Source organism: Electrona antarctica (genome assembly GCF_951216825.1).
Source record: "Electrona antarctica genome assembly, chromosome: 17".
Classification (NCBI taxonomy): domain Eukaryota; kingdom Metazoa; phylum Chordata; class Actinopteri; order Myctophiformes; family Myctophidae; genus Electrona; species Electrona antarctica.
The window spans coordinates 4448211-4470366 of NC_136798.1; the positions used below are offsets into that span (position 1 = coordinate 4448211).

At 43.6% G+C, this 22156-nt stretch overlaps 1 protein-coding gene across 7 annotated transcripts; it reads right to left on the reverse strand.

Moving 5' to 3' along the window:
• LOC306940810 (protein unc-93 homolog A-like) lies at positions 1–9127 on the reverse strand. Of its 7 annotated transcripts, none has more exons than XM_079526021.1 (9): positions 8964–9127; positions 4998–5120; positions 4611–4717; positions 3677–3906; positions 2630–2749; positions 2245–2456; positions 2003–2138; positions 579–710; positions 1–454 (listed from the first exon to the last, which is right to left on the reverse strand). In XM_079526021.1, exons 2-9 carry the CDS (start codon positions 5085–5087, stop codon positions 129–131), a joined length of 1353 nt encoding a protein of 450 aa, XP_079382147.1. In that variant the 5' UTR covers positions 5088–5120; positions 8964–9127; the 3' UTR covers positions 1–128. The 7 variants fall into 7 exon arrangements, with proteins under 7 accessions (XP_079382147.1, XP_079382144.1, XP_079382141.1 ...); XM_079526018.1 differs by having other exon boundaries at positions 4541–4717; XM_079526015.1 differs by having other exon boundaries at positions 4541–4722.
• Positions 9128–22156: the final 13029 nt, after the last annotated feature.

The following is a 22156-nucleotide window of genomic DNA, read 5'->3' on the forward strand; positions in this document are numbered from 1 at the left end:
TTCCTATCGTCGCTGTCAATTTATTTCTGAATTTGTAAAATAAATAATAAAAAAACAAAAACTCTTAAACACATTGAAGAGAGGAAAGACACAATAAAGAGACAAACAATTCCAACACGAGGCAGAATCTACAGATGGCTCTGATCTATGATGTTCTTGCCTGACTCTTCAGACTGGTCAGACCTATCATGGTAGCTAGGCCTTCTATTCTCATGGTCGGAGTTCTCGCAGGTAGACACTTCGACGGACATCACAGGGTTCTTGTATTCCCCGTATTCCACGATGGGGTACGTGACCACGGTGAGCAGCAGGACAGCCAGAAGGATGTACAGCTTGGTCTCCAGGCAAATGGAGGTGCTGTAGGCGAAAGCGATGACGGCGCCCAGGGATTGCCACATGCGTAAGTTGGCAAATGCTGCCTCTTTGTCTCGGGGGAAGAGGACTCCATAGATGGCTGGAGCGAGAAGGAAAGAAAGAACATAATACCCTCAGGGTTCATAATTCAATATTTCCAAAGTATATCTCAAATTCAACTAAAAAAAACATACAGGATCTAATTAAAACTAGTCTATTCTCACAGTTGGTCTGTGTATTCCACACAGCGTCTGCCATGCCCCACAGCCCAGGGAACACGAAGAAGACGGGCAGCTGGTCGGGATGAGGCCTCCAGTACAGCAAGGCTATGATGCAGGAGAAGTTGATCACCGCCGCTGCAGATGGAGAGACGTGACATTGAGAAACCTTATTGCCTTAAGTCTTATCTTTTGTGATTATATTTTGTGGCTTCGTGAGAAACAACTTTTATTGGGTTCCTTACTCATCAATATCTTTCTTCCTGTCTCTGTCTGGGGTTTTACTCTTACAAGGAAGATTAAATCATTTCAGTATCCTTGATTAGTTGAGCCACGCAAAGCACCGCTAGTGTAGACTTATTGTAAAAGAGACGCTCCATTTGTCTTGCGCCTTGCCTGAGTTGCCTCACGGCATGTGCGCTGCACAGCATTGAATCGACATGAGACGAGAGAGGAGAGAGAAAGCATTATGTGTGCGTGCGTGTCACCGGCGTAGGGTCCATTGCCTGGACTAACCGCAGTCAGTTTAGAGCTTGCGCAGTCTAACTTCGAAGAGAGGGGCGAAAAAACAAGAAAAACAACAAAAGATAGCCTACCCTTGTGCATGCAAATTTCTGTTAGTAGCAAACCACAGCATGCAAGCCGCCTTTGTTTTCAATGGTCCCTCCATTAGCACGTCGGCCAACCGGCATGTCAAACTGGGGGGGTCCTTGCAATTAAACGGGTTGAGAATCACTGCTAGAACTGTAAAAACCTCTTATGTGGGTCCCGGGCATACCTTTTCTAATTAGTGTCAATTTGGGGGTCCTTGACATGAAAAAGTTTTACGGTTCAAGAGTTATAGGGCAAAACGTAAAGTGGGCTGTTATAGCGCCACTGTGAGGCCGACAATTCTTTTTCAATTAATTGTATTATGAATCTCCTCTACCAGGTTTTGCGAATATAGTGCTTACGGTCTCCTAGTAAAAAATACTTTACTAGGAGACTGGGAGTCTTCGCATTAGAAGTCAACGTAGAAAATGTATTCACTAATAAATGTAATAAACAGCGTTAAATTTGTTAAATTGAAAAAAGGGCCTCGTTAAAACTCCTTGGAGACTGCCGGCCTGTAGGCGCTGAGCACTGGATGCCAGACAAATTGAACATAAAGTGACCTCCATAATATAATGGCCTTGCCTGTGTGGAAATTCAGAGCCATTGGTGCAGCCAGCGAGGAGCAGCGACATTGCTTCCTACAGACAGACATTCATTCATACATTCAGACATTCCCTTAATTATATTTACAGTATCTGTCACACTGTCTGAGCATTTTAGCAACCTCTGGTGGACACATTGGCAAACAAACTTGGGCTTAAACTCAACAATTGCCTTCTTTACACTGTATACAAAGTATATTGTAATGACCAGGGGGTCATGGACTTGGATTTTACCTAGGAAGAAGAGAGGAGCTCTGCCAGTGTACATAACCAACTTCCCAAAGACAATGGAAGACAGTGAATTGCAAGCCCCATAGCAGATCATCACAAAGCCAACATAATGGATGCCCAGTGCACAAGTGGCATAGCTCTATAATGGAAACAAAAAATATTAAAATACATGACGACTATAATATAAGTTCTTGGTTTTAAAACAAGCTGTTTTTCCTCTTCACACGGAAACAAAGCCCCCTCACCTTGGTGTACTCGCTGGAGAAGAAGCTCATTTCAAAGCCACCGTACATGGTGAGAGGGATGAGGACGAGGAGCCTGCGCTCTCTGAGCAGGCGGAATGTGGCCAAGAAGGTGCTGCAGAAGGGCTCCCGGTTCCCACGGAACTCCCTGGCCTGGCTCTGGTCAATGTTGTCCAGGAACACCGCCACGATGATCATGGCCAGCACCCCGACGCCTAGAACAGTTTCAACCCCAGGGAGAGATATTTTCTTTTCTTTTAAGATGGATCATTGGAAAGAAGATTATTCAGAGATAGAATGACATCCAGGCATTATGAAATAAATACAATAATAATAATGAATACGAAATAAAGACAAAATAAAAGGCATAAAATGATCATGATGTTACCGATGTAGGCTCCAACCAGCGTCCTGACCAGTTCTTGTGCTGGTTTGATGGTGGTGACGTTTGGCTGGATGTCACATACAGCCGCTCCACAGAGCTCCAACTGTTCGTCTGTGATGTTGGCTGGAAGACCACATACATTTAATTAGTCAATATTGTACTTATTTGTCAATATTGTACTTACCTGTAAATAAATGTCTAATAAATAGAATAATAAAACTAGGAATACCACATTGTGGTTGTGTGCCTCCCGCTCCAACTAGGCATCAGAGCCTATGGTGGGGATGGTATACATGCCTCAATCACTCGGCTATTGGCACCCTAGACTTTGACCACCTATTTCTAAACGGTTCATCCTTGAGTCTAAGTAGTAGACAATAGGGAATGCAAGGCTGACGTCACGGTAGGCTGTGCCAAATGTCATGAAATTCCTTCAAGGCGTTCCTTAGATATTTCTTTCACAATGTTGGAACAGACATGTGTAGAATGAAAAAGAACGACTGATGAAGACCCGTAAGGGTCGAAACGTTGTTACCTAAATAAAGTTTCCTGGGAGCAGATATTTTTGTTCAGCACCTGTAGAACTTCTGGAGATGTGCGTGCTTCCTCTTGGATCCTATCTCCAACAGACATATGTAGGCCTACATTCGGACGGACAAATGGATGGATGGATGGACAGACAGACAACCGGAAACATAATGCCTCCAGTCTAGGCTACCGTCGGGAAAGGCATAAAACTATAACAAGTTTGCCTGTGATTAATTGGCAAGTAAATTAATTAATTCACAATTTAAACCAAGCATGATATTTTGACAGTTGATGCTACTGTACTTAAGCAGCCAGATTCACCCAGCAAGTTAACCAATAACCATTTTAGTGGATGTAACTTGTGATTATGATGAAGAACTTCAACATATTTCACCATGATGGGAACGTCCACCGATGGTGCAATTGTCAATCAAGTGTTTCTGAATGGGATTCTGAATAAACTTAACTGCAATTGAAATCTTAACCTACAACTAATAGCAATGAAGCGTATTTTACATGTACCTATTTTGGAGTCCTGTTGGAATATGAGGGAGGACATGAGGTTTCCCCAGACTCCAGAAGACTGGAAGCTGAAGAAGAACATGCCAAAGTATTGGTTGATGACATCGGCACCCTTCCTGCCGTCCTTGGCAGCCTGTAGATTACCAGTGGTGGTCAGGTAGGCACATTTAGCCGACCATAGAGTTGATCCACCCAAACCCAGGATCACAGAGGTAGGGATGAGCGTGTACCTGTATATGGGAGGACAGGCATCCATTCTTGTCATTTGTTTATTTGTTTCTTTAGCCCTCTTTGCTCCTACCGTATGTTCTGAAGCTAATGGCTACTTTATTGTCACATGGTTGTATGGCTTGATGAAAATACATTATTGTCAATGGTTGAGTTAAGTGTAATTTAAGGATTCAAGGACCATACTGTAGATTAAATGTAAACACTATTGCATTTTACATTTATTTTTGTCTCAGAAAATGTTGAATTATGTCAACTATATGCTTTTTGTTTAAACTTTTTAAAATCTTTTGAAATAATATTTTTTTTCTAATGTAGGTAACAAAAAAGGCGATATTTACTCGCGGCGGATAGATGACAGACAGACGGGCAGGCAGACAGACAGACGTAGGTTGGTTGTGTCATTAGTCCTACAACCTGTCTCAAACCCTCACCCTAACCTCCCACAGGGCAGCACACCAAAACCTAACCTTAACCCTCTCCCAACCCTTAACGCACCCCTCACCAACCTTAATCCGGTCGTCTTAACGCACCCCTCACAAACCTTAATCCGGTCGTCTTAACACACCCCTCACCAACCTTATGTCTAACCAATGCCATGTCTAACCAAAGGATGCCTCCCGGTTGGTGTCTCACCATCCAGGATAGAGGTTTCCAAAGGAGTAGGAGACATAGCAGGCCATGCTGACCACGATGGTCCACTTACAGCCCAGGTTCTTGATCATTATGGGGGGCAGGAACATGGAGGCCACGATCATGGAGGCATAGATGACACTCAGAGATGCCACCCCCATCCCCTCCTCCGCATTCAGACTGCTCTGCACAGGAGAAATGCAAGGTAATGGATGAAACAGTAATGGTCAAGAGGTGCACGCACATCCACACATTTCAAAGGGTGCAGGATCCAAAAGAAGTAACTAAGAAAGGAGAGAGGAGATCCGCACACACGTTTTAAAAGCAACAGAGCGGAAAACAATGCAACGTTTCGGCCTCAGGGTCCTTCGTCAGGTCTACTCATACTCAGTATACCTGACGAACACTCTGCTGTGTGTGAATGAACCTCCCATCTGTTTGAGTCAACTTGTGAACTTACCTGTAAACTTTGCAGGCCAGCATAAGCTGTAAACAGTGACAGAAATCCAACGGAGACCACGACCACGTTCTTTAAGTTACGGTCGAACATTTCTGCTTTTTGTTAATCCCCAAGGAACTTCACCTTTAACAAAGATAAAATAATTAGGCTATAGCAATAGTAGTAATAATAATAATAATCAACTGTATATTATGAATCAGATTCACAGAGTGAATCCAATTCAATGGAGCCTCTCGCCAGCGTAAACAAGCATGTCTTTGATATCGTCATATTTGGGTTCAAAGTTCATAATTGTAATGTCTCTCTCCTACAGTCTCCCTCTCAGCTTTCCACCTGTCTCTCCTACACTGTCTCTAACTCAGTTTGCATACAGTATCTCTCTGTCTCAGCATTCCCATCCTTTTATTCCCATTCCCATTTTGATGATTCCATTTTGGAAAATGATTCTATTTCTGCAAATCTTCTGTCCAGTTCTAAAGTCCAAATGATAAATCACATACAGTAAACATATGTAGTCTATGTGGTTAATGGTTATCATTATCGTTATCACAATATCATAGTCATGATGACAAATATGTGTTGATTACATTGACAAAGTTTTGTCTTAGGTATTGATAAGTTTGTACAAACTGCAAAGGCCTGGAATGTTGGGATAGCTGGAACATGCAATAAGTGATAGCTTAGGGATAGCTGGAACATGCAATAAGTGATAGCTTAGGGATAGCTGGAACATGCAATAAGTGATAGCTTAGGGATAGCTGGAACATGCAATAAGTGATAGCTTAGGGTAGGGCTGACCTTCGATCACGCTTTTGATGATCGACGCTTCGAAACGAATAGCGATCGATCGTCGACGCTTCGTCATCCGACGGGGGGGGGGGGGTTGCGCGGCGAGCAGTGACGCACAATGAATTAACGCCAGGGCTCCACCGGACGCGGTGCGTCTCCGTCGCGTAGGTCAAAAAACGCACCGGTTCAATTTTAATGCACGCGTTAATGTCACGCAACGCGGGCAGTGGAGCCACCCTTCATTGATTAAAAAGGGAACATTCCCTGACTGTGACGGAGACGCGACGCTGACGCGCCCGGTGGAGCCCCGGTGTAAAATAAATAAAACAACGATATAGCAGAGAGAAACGCATGCTTGGATTGGTCTCAATTATTTTATTTAACAATAAGCAACAATTGTTGCTTTGACCCAATAAACATCCGACCGTAACAAGTCAACATTAAATAAAACTGCCTGACACAGGCATTACCTCTCAAATAAAAAATATATAATCCAAAGCAGCACAGGACGAACAGCATTTTGCATTTATAATTGAAATAAACTCAGAGGCTTCGTGGAAACAGCACACGCAAGTGTAAAGGAAAGGCATTTTCCTGATCTTGCCGTAAAATTAAGTGAAATAAAACGTCATTTAATCGAGGCTTTATGACAGCAGCGAGGTGCTGCCAAATGCCAGTCAGTTGCGCAAATATATAGGTCAGATCAATTAGCCGAGCGGAGCAGCTTCTCACTGACCAGCCCTTCTTAAAGTTTACTTAGCCTACTTTAATAATATGACATAGTGTTGGATCTCCATCCTCCAGACAAACAAACCTTGGATTATAATTGGATTATGCCTATAATTCTTCTTTTTTCAAACCAGCACGAGCCACAACAAGGTAAGAAACTATATAATGATTCACTGTTCGCACAGCACCCAGGCAGGTATTCTTAATCGCGTCGCATTCCCATCAAAGTAGCACACTAACTTTGTGATCAACCTTCTTCATTTGCTTATTGTATTTGTAAAAAGCAACACTGTATTAAGACATGGCAGTATAATATTGGTAGAGAGAGAGAGAGAGAGGAGCCGTTCCATTTCAACTAATACAAAAATGCCGTCTGCGACTCCGTGAGGCCCTGTGCGGCCGCAACTAACAAACAAACTTCGGGAGAGAACGCACTTTTCATGGCCACGGACAATAAAACTAACGAGAGCACTCAGCACAGATCAGCAGTCTAACTGCGGAGGGAGGAAAATGACAAAACCAAATGAGAGCTGTTTCGGTTTGTGACATGACGTGCTGCGAGCTCGCAGATCTACGCTTCATGCAACAAATGCACCGTACGTTCGTTCTATTAAAGGGTAGATCGCTACCGTTTAGGGGCTGGGAGCAGCCCCCAAACGGGAGCGGATCTACCGTTTATAGAACGAACGTACCGATATGCTGTGAGTTTAGCCTGTTGCTAACGTGACCCCCCTCCTCTCTCTCTCTCTGCCTCTCTCTCTCTAACGCAACGCGACTCTCTCTCTCTGCCTCTCTCTGCCTCTCTCTGCCTCTCTCTCTCTCTCTCTCTCTCTCTCTCTCTCTCTCTCTCTCTCTCTCTCTCTCTCTCTCTCTCTCTCTCTCTCTCTCTCTCTCTCTCTCTCTCTCTCTCTCTCTCTCTCTCTCTCTCTCTCCCGTTGAAGTTGCAATAGTTGGATCACTGCAGTGCATTTAGCTCCCCTCTTGTATTTTAAAATGTAACCAAACTTTTCCACCCGTTCCACCCACGGCGCAAATTTATGTTAGTCGCAAACTACAGCAAGCCGCCTTTGTTTTAAATTGTCCCCCATTCGCACGTCGGCAAAGCCGTTCACACCTATGGCTGGATGCGCGTTTTCAATACCGGCGGCCCCGTCTCACCGTGCTGCGCGCATCACGTGATTAAATAAAATGTGGTATCGGATTGGTGCGGGGCGTACTTGAGTGAGGGGGGAGAGGGGAGGAGGCGTTGCGAGGTCTGCGAGGCGCCAGCATGCAGTATGGCTCGCGGACCAAATGGGGCCGGCTCGCGGACCAAAAGCGGCCGCTTTTTTTTTTTAATGACTATTCGATTTTTTATTTCAAGATCGATTCCCGTGCATATCGATCGATCGTCGATTAATCGATTTTTTTGGGTCAGCCCTAGCTTAGGGATAGCTGGAACATGCAATAAGTGAGGCATGATAGATTCATTGCTTTTCCCCTCTCTACGTCGTCCTCCTCAGAAGACGTAGCCTCCTATGGGTTGCTCTTGTGTAACACTGTAGTAACATGATATTGACTCTCACATTTTACTGTATTCTAATTTCTACTGTTATCACTAGTGTAGTGTAGGCCTATTATTTACACAAATCCTGTGGAAATTGAAAGATTCAGGGGGCAGAACTTAATATGGATCATCACTCGAGTTCAGTCCAAGTCAGAAAGTATCATAATAGAATGAATATAAGTCATAATAAATGTAATTGTTCCGAACAAGAATGTGATGGCAGTCTTTGCTCAACTGTTTATAAAGTGTTCTGTGAAGTGACCAGCAGAGGGAGCCAGAGTCCAGATATTGAATAAGTACAGGCCACACACACACCTGCAGCATTAGAAGTGAATGGCCACGTAAAGCATAATAATGCAATTCATGTAATTAGCCTACATTATCTTTAGCCCCGGAAAAAAGGTTTAAGTTTAACCATGTTGGAGCCATTTCCATTGTAGCCCATTTCGTAGGCGGATCCTGTCCATAGTTGGTCCATAGCGTTAGAATTTAGGACTGAGAAGTCCTTCTAATGCTATGGACCAGAGTCTGAGTGACAAATGTGCACACAATTTATATTTCTCACTCAGTTTCTGCGGGTACTCGAAGTCCGACGTGCATTGTTATATAGAAGTGTATATTTGTACTCTAAATGTTCTGATGAATTGAAAAAGGTGGACCCTCTTGTAAACAAGTGTAATGCTTTATGGTGTCGTCCACACAGATTTGTATCGGTTGTGCTTGAAATGTACCTATTCTACATAGGCCTACTGTTAATCAATCAATCAATCAATCAATCATTATAGGACACCATAGGTGCATCTAAACTGCTTCTGATGAATAGGCTACCACCTGCTGATTTCGCATGAAGAGCAGAAGGAGCATAGCACCCATAGCACCTGTTTTTAGGAGGAGATATGCACCTGTACAGTGTACACTGTGAAGTGAAGTTCGACGTGTAGCTCGTAAAGTGTTGTTTGCTATGGTCCAGTAAAAGTAGCCCACTAGAGCTTTTTGCGAGGTCGTGGAGACTCCATTGCACTCCAACAACTTTATGTTTATGTGTCCTGATGATTTCGCAACCGTATCCGCCCTCTCTGCAACGTCGCTTATATGACTACGAGTAGGGGGCATGTCTGCAGACGTGGAGCATCCGAGATTCCGAGCAGGTGTTTGTTACATAACTTAAATTACACTCCGCTGATTTCCATTTGTGTGTCTAATGAGCATAATATCTTATATCTTTGTGGTGCTTATTGAAACGTGTTGTTTATGATGACTTTGTTTTATGTTTGCTGTCTTGAGATCAAGTGTCAATGATGCCATATCTATATATCGGGCGCACCCTCAGATCCTCGGATAAGGCCCTTCTGGCTGTCCCTCGCACTAACCTAGTTACCCGGGGTGACCGGGCTTTTGCCGCTCGGGCACCCAGACTGTTGAACGCACTGCCAGTGCACATTAGGGTAGCACCATCCGTCCCGTTATTCAAGTCACGCCTGAAAACCCACCTCTATACTGAGTGTTTTTTAACTATTTAATAGCCAATTGTACATACATCCTTGTTTTGTGTGCCATTATCATTTTGTTATTGTGTGTTTCTTGCTGTTTTAATCTTGCTCTGTGCAGCACTTTGGAACTATGTTTTGAAAAGCGCTATACAAATAAAGTTCATATCATATCATATCATATCATATAAGTTATTTTCAGAGTTACTCAAGCAAGACTATAGGGCCATACTACAGTACCACTACCAGGCTGACAAATTGGGTAAGTGCCCCATCCCCATGGCCCCAAAGGCCCCAGCCCAGGTCTAGAGTAATTTGATTAAATGTAATCTGTTTGAGCTGAGCTCTATTTAAGCATATTTGAATAAAACTGAAACGATAAGGAAAATGGGTCAATTGTGAAATTATTTAATAGTCAAATAAAATACAGGAAAATACAATGCTAAATACGAGGATGGCAAAGGGAATGCTGGCACACCAACCTATCATCCAATACAGGGAAATGAGTCAATGATCCATTGTGAAACAAATAAAAGGTAGGCCTACTTCCTAGAAGTGTGCAGTAGGAACAGAGACAATCCCGCTTATTTCATTTCATTTTGCACATAGTGTAACACAATACAGTACAAATCATAATAGATAACAATTAATGTCTTTCATAATTCATTTGTCATTTTGTCTTTATTAGGAGAAAGAACATCCTCCTCAGTCTGCCACAAAGAGTAAAACAAGTTAAACAACACACCTGTCTCCTATTTGTAAAGGCAGGATAGGTAATGTAGTGTAGTGTAATGCACTGGTTCCCAAGTGGGGTCCCGGGACCCCGGCCCAGGGATCCTTGAGGGAATTCCAGGGGGTCCCCAGCTAAATGATCGTTTGGAACCAAATGGACCCTTATGGGTCTGTAACTCTGAGAGTGTACACTCTCAGAGTTAAATTAACATTGATTGTACAATATAAATTGGGGTCCCAGCGATAGAAATGCCATAAATGGGGGTCCGTATCCTAATTCATGTCAAACTGGGGGTCCTTGAAATTAAACGGGTTGAGAATCACTGCTAGAGCCGTAACAATCTTCTCTCATGGGGGTCCCTGGCATATCTTTTCAAATGGGGGTCCGCAGGTTAATTCGTGTCAATTTGGGGGTCCTTGACATGAAAAAGTTTGGGAACCACTGGTGTAATGTACAATGTAATATAAAGGTAAGAGAGTATAGTCTGTCTGTCTGCCTACCTGGTGTAATGTACAATGTAATATAAAGGTAAGAGAGTATAGTCTGTCTGTCTGCCTACCTGGTGTAATGTACAATGTAATATAAAGGTAAGAGTGTATAGTCTGTCTGTCTGCCTACCTGGTGTAATGTACAATGTAATATAAAGGTAAGAGTGTATAGTCTGTCTGTCTGCCTACCTGGTGTAATGTACAATGTAATATAAAGGTAAGAGTGTATAGTCTGTCTGTCTGCCTACCTGGTGTAATGTACAATGTAATATAAAGGTAAGAGAGTATAGTCTGTCTGTCTGCCTACCTGGTGTAATGTACAATGTAATATAAAGGTAAGAGAGTATAGTCTGTCTGTCTGCCTACCTGGTGTAATGTACAATGTAATATAAAGGTAAGAGTGTATAGTCTGTCTGTCTGCCTACCTGGTGTAATGTACAATGTAATATAAAGGTAAGAGAGTATAGTCTGTCTGTCTGCCTACCTGGTGTAATGTACAATGTAATATAAAGGTAAGAGTGTATAGTCTGTCTGTCTGCCTACCTGGTGTAATGTACAATGTAATATAAAGGTAAGAGAGTATAGTCTGTCTGTCTGCCTACCTGGTGTAATGTACAATGTAATATAAAGGTAAGAGTGTATAGTCTGTCTGTCTGCCTACCTGGTGTAATGTACAATGTAATATAAAGGTAAGAGAGTATAGTCTGTCTGTCTGCCTACCTGGTGTAATGTACAATGTAATATAAAGGTAAGAGAGTATAGTCTGTCTGTCTGCCTACCTGGTGTAATGTACAATGTAATATAAAGGTAAGAGAGTATAGTCTGTCTGTCTGCCTACCTGGTGTAATGTACAATGTAATATAAAGGTAAGAGAGTATAGTCTGTCTGTCTGTCTGCCTACCTGCCTGTCTGCCTACCTGTCTGTCTGTCTGTCTGCCTACCTGCCTGGCTATTGTTTCTATCTGTCTATATACACTCGCTTTCTCCTGTTCTCTCATAGAAGTCTTCTTCGACTCCTGTCTAATAGTGCCAAAACACTCTTAACAGTGTTAACTTAAGATAATAAAAGAAGTACAGGACACAATGTTTGTGTCCCTGGGCTTCTCCAGGTTGAAGAAGGGAGTCTTACTCCACACTTATGAGGGCTTCTGGAAGAGGATGTGATTTAACACCCACATAGTCTCAAAATCTCTCACCAGAATGGCTGTTTAGTTGAATAGGAGCTCTCCTAGGGGGACACAAGCATATTTTTGCATAAAGGGGCACTGCCAAGCCTGATTTCCTTTCGTTCAGGCTTTGGAATTAGCTTGCCCACAAAGAAAGAAAGAAAGAAAAAGATGATTTATAAAAAATGAAATAACCAAATGGGTTCCCACATTGATTGTAAAGTATAAAATCTAAGATGCCTGTTATGGAGGAGAGTAGAGCATCATCAAGAACATTGGCAGAAAACCCATTCATTTATCAAAACTATTTGAAAACTTTAAATATATATAGTAGCCTATAATAGAAATAAATATTCTATAGAGGGTATGCACGTGACATCATCATCATACCCGGTGTTGTAACCTCTAAACTGGACCCTCGTCTGGTTCTGACAGACAGGTAGTGTGTGCAGGCTGGGTGGTGTCTGGTTCTGACAGACAGGTAGTGTGTGCAGGCTGGGTGGTGTGTGGTTCTGACAGACAGGTAGTGTGTGCAGGCTGGGTGGTGTCTGGTTCTGACAGACAGGTAGTGTGTGCAGGCTGGGTGGTGTCTGGTTCTGACAGACAGGTAGTGTGTGCAGGCTGGGTGGTGTCTGGTTCTGACAGACAGGTAGTGTGTGCAGGCTGGGTGGTGTCTGGTTCTGACAGACAGGTAGTGTGTGCAGGCTGGGTGGTGTCTGGTTCTGACAGACAGGTAGTGTGTGCAGGCTGGGTGGTGTGAGTGGGTGAAGTATTCCTTTGGTACGGCGACTGCGGAGGCGGGCCCGGAAGAACAAATAACGCGACACGAGACAGTATCACGCTAAAGGTTCACAAAGTTTATTACACAAACAGGAACATATATAGTGCTGGATCATAATGACGTGACAACAAGATATGAGACATAGAAACGTGACATGATAATGACTAATGCAGCAAGGCTGACCTTGCTGGCGCTGAGATGTCTCTCGTATAGCCTATCCATGAAGTATGCTACAGTACAGGCAGTACACAATACATATCAAGTACACTGTATCTCAAGTTCAAGTACACAGACTAAGATGTACATGGGCAACTCATGATATTACACCCGGAAGTTATGCAGGAACGCCTACTGAGTGTCATAAAACTACTTTCTGGCCTACTTTCAGCCCATACATACTGTAACACAGAAAAGTCTGATTGCATTAAACGACATTAAACAAAGTTAAAGTCACTTCGCCACTCGATTTGCCACTGGATCTGCCATTCACTTTATGCATGCGCATACCGTCTATTATACAGAGATAATGGAATTTATAGGTAAATAGAAGATCAGCCATACTGTCTGAGATGCTAATACCACCAGGTCCAGGTCTATAAAACCAGGATCAGCATTGGATCCCAAAATCTGGCATTGATTGGGCTCTAATGCAGAGTGGCTGCCTGGGATCAAGTGATCATCCGTTAGCAGTTAGCAGCACTCATCTTTCTGGGTGGCACAGCCCTCGTGTGTGTTTGTCTGGGAAGAGCAAGGCTATTGAATTATTAGTAACACAAATGCCCACACAGCATCGTGTCTCATTCCCAAGAAGACCCTGGCCCAGGCAGATCAACATTTCTGATTGGTTTAAAATAGTCTAGCTGGAAACCTACCAAAACAATCTACATTCTCCATGTGGCCCAGAAACTCATTAAAGGGAAACTTCACCCTTTTTGCAAAAACATATATGTTAATGACATTTAGAAGATTTAGAACAATTTCCTGGGTTTTTTATGTGTGTAATATGTGGTTTTAGATATTTTAGATTTTAGCAGTGAGCCCAGTGTCTCTGATGTCATCGACACTGGGCTCACTTCCTTCCTGGACTACAATTCCCAAAATGCTTTGGTGCACTGATGCACTTGTGGATAGGGGGGGGGGGGGGGGCTGTCTTACTGAGACAACATGTAGTCCAAGGTTAATTAAATAAGATTAGGAAGCGAAGACCATACGGTGGACTTCATGTTGCTCACTGGAAGGAAAGAAACATGCGCAGTTGAGACCAAGGAAGTTGAACGCGGAAGTGTTGGCTGCATATAGCCCATTGCGCATGTTCCTTTCCTTCCAGGGAGCAACATGGAGTCCACCGTACGCTCTTCGCTTCCTAACCTTATTTAATTAACCTTGATGTAGTCCAGGAAGTAAGTGAGCCCAGTGTCCATGACATCAGAGACACTGGGCTCACTGCTAAAATCTAAAATATCTAAAACCACATATTACACACATAAAAAACCCAGGAAATTGTTCTAAATATACTCCTGGGAGTTTTGCGCAATTTGCTCGAAACTTTCTACACACAAACTTTGGATCAATATCTAAAGAAGTTTGTAAGTGACAAAAGGAAGCTTTTATGACCCAATTGCTATGCTTCTGCTTTAGTGTGACTAAACTCTATGCTTCTGCTTTAGTGTGACTAAACTCTATGCTTCTGCTTTAGTGTGACTAAACTCTATGCTTCTGCTTTAGTGTGACTAAACTCTATGCTTCTGCTTTAGTATGACTAAACTATGCTTCTGCTTTAGTGTGACTAAACTCTATGCTTCTGCTTTAGTGTGACTAAACTCTATGCTTCTGCTTTAGTGTGACTAAACTCTATGCTTCTGCTTTAGTGTGACTAAACTCTATGCTTCTGCTTTAGTGTGACTAAACTCTATGCTTCTGCTTTAGTGTGACTAAACTCTATGCTTCTGCTTTAGTGTGACACCCAAGGTGGCGACCTTGACCTCATGCTAAAAAGAAGAGAAACATTCTGGATCTTGACATTGCAAACCCTGGCCCCTAAGGGTCTTAATGATGAATTAAGAAGATGAATTACCTATAACTGCATCGATTTGCAAAAAAAACTCTGCTCTGCATTTTACACATCTGACCTTTATAGCGCCACCAGGAGGCCGGCTTTTGTAAAACGTTTTTTTTTATCCTACGCGCAGCTTTGTGTGTGTGTGTCCATAGCACGGAATGTGATGATTTGATTGGCTGATGTATGATGATGATGTATGATAAGAGCGCCCTTCACTTCACACGTGATTTTTATATTACCGATTTGCGTGACATTTGCATAAAATGTGTCCGATTCTTCACAGAATGTCACTGATGTCATACTTAGATGTGACCTCACCAGTATGACGCGAGTAATCTAGCTAACAGGATAAAAAGCACAGCAGCCTCTCCAGCAGGCTGTGTTCTCCAAGACTAAACTCTTTGCCACAGATTTTTTTCCAAGACTGTTTGTCAAGATTCTTTTGACCAATATTCTAGAATCTAGAAACTCTTTGGCTCTTGAGCTCTTCTACAGGGCAACAAGACACCCATCAGGTTTACTTGAATTCAATATTGTTGTGTTCAAAATGTTTCATTGGACGATGCATCTGAAGGGGCCACCAGAGATACAGCAAGCTATTTTAGCAGTGGGACACAAGATCTACTTCTTTGGACAGGACGTTGAACAGAAGAGGATTGACGTGAAGGTCTTTGACACTGTGTCTTTGCGCTGGATGAAATCGCCTCCACTGACGCCTGGAAGAGGAGGTCACCTTGAGATTCCTCCCAGGTGCGGTTACTACACAGCTGTGCTGATAGGTTATATCGCCTACATCTGGGGAGGGACTCCTTTATGCAACGTGCTGTATGCATTTGATGTCGACACCCACACATGGTTCAAACCACGGGTGTCTGGGACCGTTCCAGAGGGGAGGTGCACCCACTCAGCCTGTGTCTTGGGCATGGACATGTATATATATGGAGGATGCATCCAGCCTAGAATGATCGACTTTAATGATATGCACAGGTTGGACACCTCCACAATGGTCTGGTATTTAATTAACACCAGAGGCACTCCACCATCACGCAGCTGTTCACAAGATCACACTGCCACCATCATCGGGACAAAGATATTTGTATTTGGGGGCCATGGGCCACCAGATGACTATCCTGACAAGACCATCAATGTATTTGACACAGAGACCAACTCCTGGCTAACTACGCCTATAAGCTATATACAGCTTCCAAAAAGACGAGCCCATCATGCGGCTTTTGCCTACAATGGAGAGCTGTACATATTTGGTGGCTACAACCTGTACAACCGTAAGGACTCAAACGATATGTGGAAATTTAGTCCAGAGAGCTTCTCCTGGAAGAGGGTTGAGCCCAAGGGGAAAGTCCTGTTTCCGGGGAATAAATTGTTCTCTTGCATGGTGGGGGATCGTGTAATCTGTACAGGAGAAGCCATACATGAACTGTATGTCTTAGACTTAAGTCCTAGTTTGAAGATGTTATGCAAGCTAGCAGTTATTCAGTATGGTCTGGATCAGTCTGAACTCCCACACGACATCAGGTGGGAACTGGCAGCCTTTCCAACTGCGAGAAAACAAACGAGAAAGAGAAACAAACAAGAATGATGAGTCATAACTTCGGGTTACTTCAGTAACCTCAGTTCTCTTTTTTTTGTGTTTTTTAAGATTTGTTTTTAATGTTACGTTTTTTTTAAGTTAAGTTTTTTTTAAGTTAAGTTTTGTGTGTGCGTGCGTGCGTGCGTGTGTGTGTGTGCGTGCATGTGTGTGTGTGTGTTTTTGTGTGTGATACAGCTGCGCCCTCTGGTGGTGGGCGGGTGGTGTTACAGCGTGACAGACACACACACAGACAGACATGATCTGCTGGGTCTCATAGTAAATGCTCACTGCGTTCGCAATAACCTGAGGTAGAGTGTGCACGTAGACCCTCTGGGGGTTCAGTACCACTCGAGGTATAGGCTAACCTTATAGCCTCCACAATCCACTGCGAGAGTCTCGAAATGGGTTTACCCTTCCATTGGGAACCCCAGGCTACAAAGAGCTGCTCACCCAGCCTGAAGGGGGCAGTCCTTGACCTGTAGACTTTCAAGGCCCTCACGGGACGGAGACAGTGCAGTCTCCTATCCTCCACTGAAGAGAAGGAAGGAGGATGGAAGGCCGTGAGGTCCACAGGCGCGCAGCCCGAGGGGAAGGTCTTAGGCAGTGTGACCCTGGTGTCATTACCGCTGAATCTCAAGCAGCTGGTGCTCACTGAGAGCGCGTGCATGTCACCAGCCCGCTTCGCCGTCGTCAGGGCGACAAGCAAAGCGGTTTTCAGAGAGAGGAACTTCAGGTCCACTGTTTTCAGTGGTTTCGAAGGGGTCTCTCATTAAGGAGTCCAAGACTATCGTCAGATCCCAGGAGGGGACCAGCGATCTGGCGACTGGTATGAGGCGCGTAACTCCTTTCATGAACTGACGGATCAGCAGGTGTTCACTGACTGGCGTGTTGTTCATACCAACATGATAGGCCGCTATGGCCGCTAGGTTGACCTTGACTGAGGAGAGACCCAGACCCCTGTCTAGGAACTCCTGCAGGAAAATTAAAATGTGTCTCACAGACGATTGAAAAAGGAAGACCTCTTCCTGTCTGTCCGAGCACCAACGCTCAAACACATGCCAAGCAGTGTTATAACGTTGTCTGGTGGAAGCAGCCCTGGCTCCGAGGATTGTTTCCATGACATTCGGAGGCAGGCCAGTCGCTTCTAGCGACGCCCCTTCACGGGCCAAACCCAGAGATCTAGGTCCTGAGGACGTGGGTGAAAGATCTCTCCTCCGGCCTGGGTCAGCAGGTCCCTCCATAGGGGAGCACTGGGGAGGCACTGGGCAGACACTGGGGAGGCACCTGGCGGACACTGGGGAGGCACTGGGCAGACACTGGGGAGGCACTGGGCAGACACTGGGGAGGTACTTGGCGGACACTGGGGAGGCACTGGGGTGGCACTGGGGGAGGCACTGGACATTTCATTATCACACACACCATGATGTACTAGCCCCCTCAAGTTTTTTTTTTCTTCAGTTATTAGCATGGCGTGATTTATTTCAAGCATGCTTGAAATAACATGCTTGAAATAACAACATTGTGCAGGAAACCCTGATGTATCAGTATAATTATTTTTGTCATGTTCCCTGACTGGTGGAAAATGTATATAAAATAAACATAAACCATAATTTAAAAAAAAGTCTTGATGAATCCATAAATGTAATTATTGGAATCTTAAACAGTAGGCCTATGTTAAGTTTACATGCAATTAATCCACACAAATAAATATCAACACTTTTATGTGGATGTGCTGATGTTTCTCTGTCTCAATAATTAAGCTCTTGACAAAACATTTTCGCATATGCAGTGATCATTTTGATGAAGACGATTATGCCCCTACTACATGGAAGGAACATGTTTTGAAGTGCAGTGCCATGCTTCCACCCCATTCGACTGGTATCACCCCATATAATCGGCGAAATCATCTGTTATCAGCCCGTTTGAATGGGGCCAAAATGTCCATACTGGCATCCTCACTGTTCAGTATGTCATTATCTGCGATTGTAGCATTGTCATTATCACTGACGGAGGCGCGCCGTGTCTTCGCAACGCTCGGCACGGCGACTCGCTCGGCTAGCGCCTCGCTCGGCGGTGCCTCACGTAGCTCATGGCCACCAGACCCGACTCAGCGCCGTTCGAGTTACGTCCTGATAGACAGAGAATAGTATATATTAGTAGCTCCTAGTTCCATCATGCACCAAAATGACACATCCACCAGGGGGAAACCTTGACCAGGCTATGTGGTGAGGATGCCAGTATGGACATTTTGGCCCCATTCAAACGGGCTGATAACAGATGATTTCGCCGATTCATCCGTATATTCCGGTGATTCATCCGTATATTCCGGTTCATACATATATCCCATCGGCTGTGCAGTGAAAGCAAAATCTTATCACTTTCGTAGTCTGACTCTGAGTTTGCACTGCCTGACTCTGACATGTTGAAGTTAAGCTAATGTTTAGATCTAGTTTGAAAGAATTTAAACACTTAATTTTATTTTACTCTATGACACAACACTTATAAAGTTTTGTGTTCTCCAGAAAACTGGTGTAGGGACTTATGGTATAAAACTAAGTTGCGAACCTACTGCCTCATAAAGGACAGTTATACCGTGAAGTATAACTTAAACAAAATACAATGATCTATCTGTGCACAAATACGGTCAGACTCAGGAACATTACCATTAGCACTGGAGACTAGCAGGTTTAATGGCACTCCAGAATAAGAGAGATATTGCTTGTTCTGTGAGCTTGAGGAAATTGAAAACAAGGTACATTTTTTGTTTTATTGCCCTAAATATGATGACGTAAGATAAATTCTGGTTAACAAAATGTCTTATTTGTGGTGGGAGCAGTACTCCCAGCACGGGACTTGGCCAGTCAATTAATACCTTTGCAACCACGATATTATTGGTAAATATTTAATACGGCTTTATGTCCAAAAATCCGAACTAACCCTTTACTTACATGGTTTCTGTCGGACAGAGTGGGATAGGTGACGCGTTCTGATGACGTGACCGGAAAAAAACAGTCACACTGGCTTGCTAGGGCTTCTGGGAAACTGAGGTGTAATGCAAACTCTATGGGAGTCCTGCCTTCGCCTGTGCTTCCCACTTCCCGCTGCTTGTTGTTACCATAGATATTAAAAAAATAGATGCCTCATTGGCCGCTGCAGTTCGTTGGAGCCATGTGTGCAAGAGGGGGCGGAAGTGCGCAGGAAGAGTGCTGAAAGCACGCTGCGTCGCAGCCCAAGTGACATCGGCCAGATTCCCGGAAAAGCTTGCCCCAGTGGCATTCTGCCGCGTGGGTGGAGCTTCATTTCCATCCACCAGCTGTCTAAAAACCCGGAAGAGACGCCGGCAGACAGCTTCTTTTGACTGCGCATGGAAGTTCAGGTGTGCATGCTCCCCATTTCCTGTCGACTTACCAATAAAAGCATAAAAAAAGCCCCCAAAACAAATCTTTAAAAACATAATAATGGCACGGTGGCCAAACATTTCCTTGCAGGCAGTGGCAGTAACATTACTGTACTGTATAGCCTGTATAGCCTGTTAATGTTTTTTTTGGGCAGCTGCTGTTGTTGATGATACTAGCGTGAGACTTATACAATTAATTAACTTAGAATAACTTAACTCACCTAATTCCGCCACCGAGGAGGTTCCAGCATGTTTAATGTAATTCCAAAGTGTGTACATTGTTTAAGTCAAAGATGCAAGGTTTTCATATCGTAAATATATGAACTTTGGCTAAAAGCATGTGTTTAATCTACCACCACCACTTTTTGTTTACAGCCGGCATCGGCATCACAACTGTCATGGCAGTTGGCTATAACTGAAACAGACTTCCTCTTCAAAATAACAGACACTTGCAATGATTAGTCAACACTAGTATGACTGCTGCTCTAGTTGTTATTTCTGTCATTGTCTCCACCAGGCCGAAGGCATGGGGAGAGAGTATGTTTTGCACTCCGTCCGTCCGTCCGTGTGTCCGTCCGTCCGTCCGTCTGTCCGTCCGTCCGTCCTTCCGTCTGTGAACAGCTAATCTCCGGCACCGTTAACCCGGTCGATGCCAAATTTTGCACACAAACTCCCTGGATGCCAACGATGAACCTCTGCCCCAACATTTCCAGAACGGCCTGTTATAGTGCCACCAGGAGGCTGCTTTGTGCAAAACATGTTTTTGGACAGTACACCTACAGATTTTGTCCAAACATCACGCACATTGGTACACAGTCTCTCTAGAGCCATTCAACGAAACGGGTCTTTCAGATTTCTCAGACTCCATCCTGATTGGCTAAGATTGGCTTCCAAAGTTCGCAAGAGTGCTCAGTTTCAAACAAAATGCTGCAAATCATGAACACCGTGTGATTTCCGTGAAATTGTGCACGCACATTCCCACTAGGCCGAGGAAGAAATGCCACATGAACATTTTCAACTCAGCCTCATGGTGGCGCTATAACTGGCCGAAAAGAGTTTTTACCTCTAACTGCACGGATCTGTGGATAACTTTGTATGCCAACTCCCTAGAGGCCAAGGAAAAACCTTTGCCTGGAATTTTTCACATCTGCTCTTTATAGCGCCACCAGGAGGCCGACATATGTAAAACACATTTTCTAATATTACTCCTTCAGATTTTATCCAAATTTCACGCAAATCGGTACACATGCTCTCCATAGTCATGTGATCAAGACGGGTTTGTTTGATTTCTCATAATCCACCCTCATTGGTTACGATTGGCTTCTAAACTTTTCAGGAGTAGCCCACTTTGTACCCGTTTTGTACAAATTGCCACAACTACTCAACGCAGCGTCCGATTGTGGTGAAACTGTGCATGCATATTCCCACTAGGCCTTGGAAGAAATGCCACTTGACAGTTTTCAAATCAGCAACAGGCCAAGCCGCGTCACACACACACACACACACGTTTATATTGCTCCTAAACATTTTGCCAAACATCACACACACACTCCTATCCTCCTGGTGGAGACCTGTGCCCAGAAGGGCACTTTTTCTAGTTATTATTGTTTGGGAACATGTCGCTTAAAAGGTTTGTTTAATTGTTTTGTGTCAACATTTTGAGTTCTCAGTCTACATTATATAAGTTCCATATTATATTTGTTTATGAGTTTAATTGATCGATTTACCTTTTGTTTCAGTTCGACAGTTTATTGATCGTTTTGGGCATTCTATGAACTTCATTCCCTTATACATCGCTATGCAGCCAGCAAGGTACATTCATTTGTCAAGCACATTTTGTTGCAAGTATGTGAGTCATTCCACGAAACCGGTACGATTTGGACTTTTTATGTATTTTTATATGGGATATTATGATAACGGGGTTTAACATTATAACGGGGTTGTGACAACCCCGTTGTACACAGGGTTGTGTTTTTTACTGAAGATGGCCACTACACTACCTTTGGTGATTAAGAGGAGACAACATGGCATGCATTGGATAAAAAAATCAGATATATTGTTGATAATAACAAACATAAATTTCACAAATAATTGTTTTCTATCTTTATTCCATGTAATGGAGTTGAGCTGTTATGCTTTACGGCCACATGTGAGAGTATAAATTACTCTAAAACATTGTAAAATAAGGTGTGAGATTGCCTCTTTCTGTAGCATGTTATTCAGAAGACTTGTAGAATGCCACTTCCGGTTCGTGATGTCACTAAAGGGCCAGTTAATTATTGTTATGGAGGGGAGAATGGCTTGTGTAACGGGGTTGAGTGCGATTGGGGGACAGAGCTATATAATGCTATTTTAATGATTAATCATCTATTTATTCAAAAACTAAACATGACCAG

Bases quoted from the DNA above. Each gene is read 5' to 3' on its own strand.
- LOC306940810 (XM_079526015.1), bottom strand. From the start codon at position 5,087: ATGTTCGACCGTAACTTAAAGAACGTGGTCGTGGTCTCCGTTGGATTT. The intron at 3,907-4,540 runs GTGAGACACCAA...TCCCATATACAG, and splicing joins GGAAACCTCTATCCTGGATG to GTACACGCTCATCCCTACCT. The intron at 2,457-2,629 runs GTAACATCATGA...AAACTGTTCTAG, and splicing joins GCTGGTTGGAGCCTACATCG to GCGTCGGGGTGCTGGCCATG.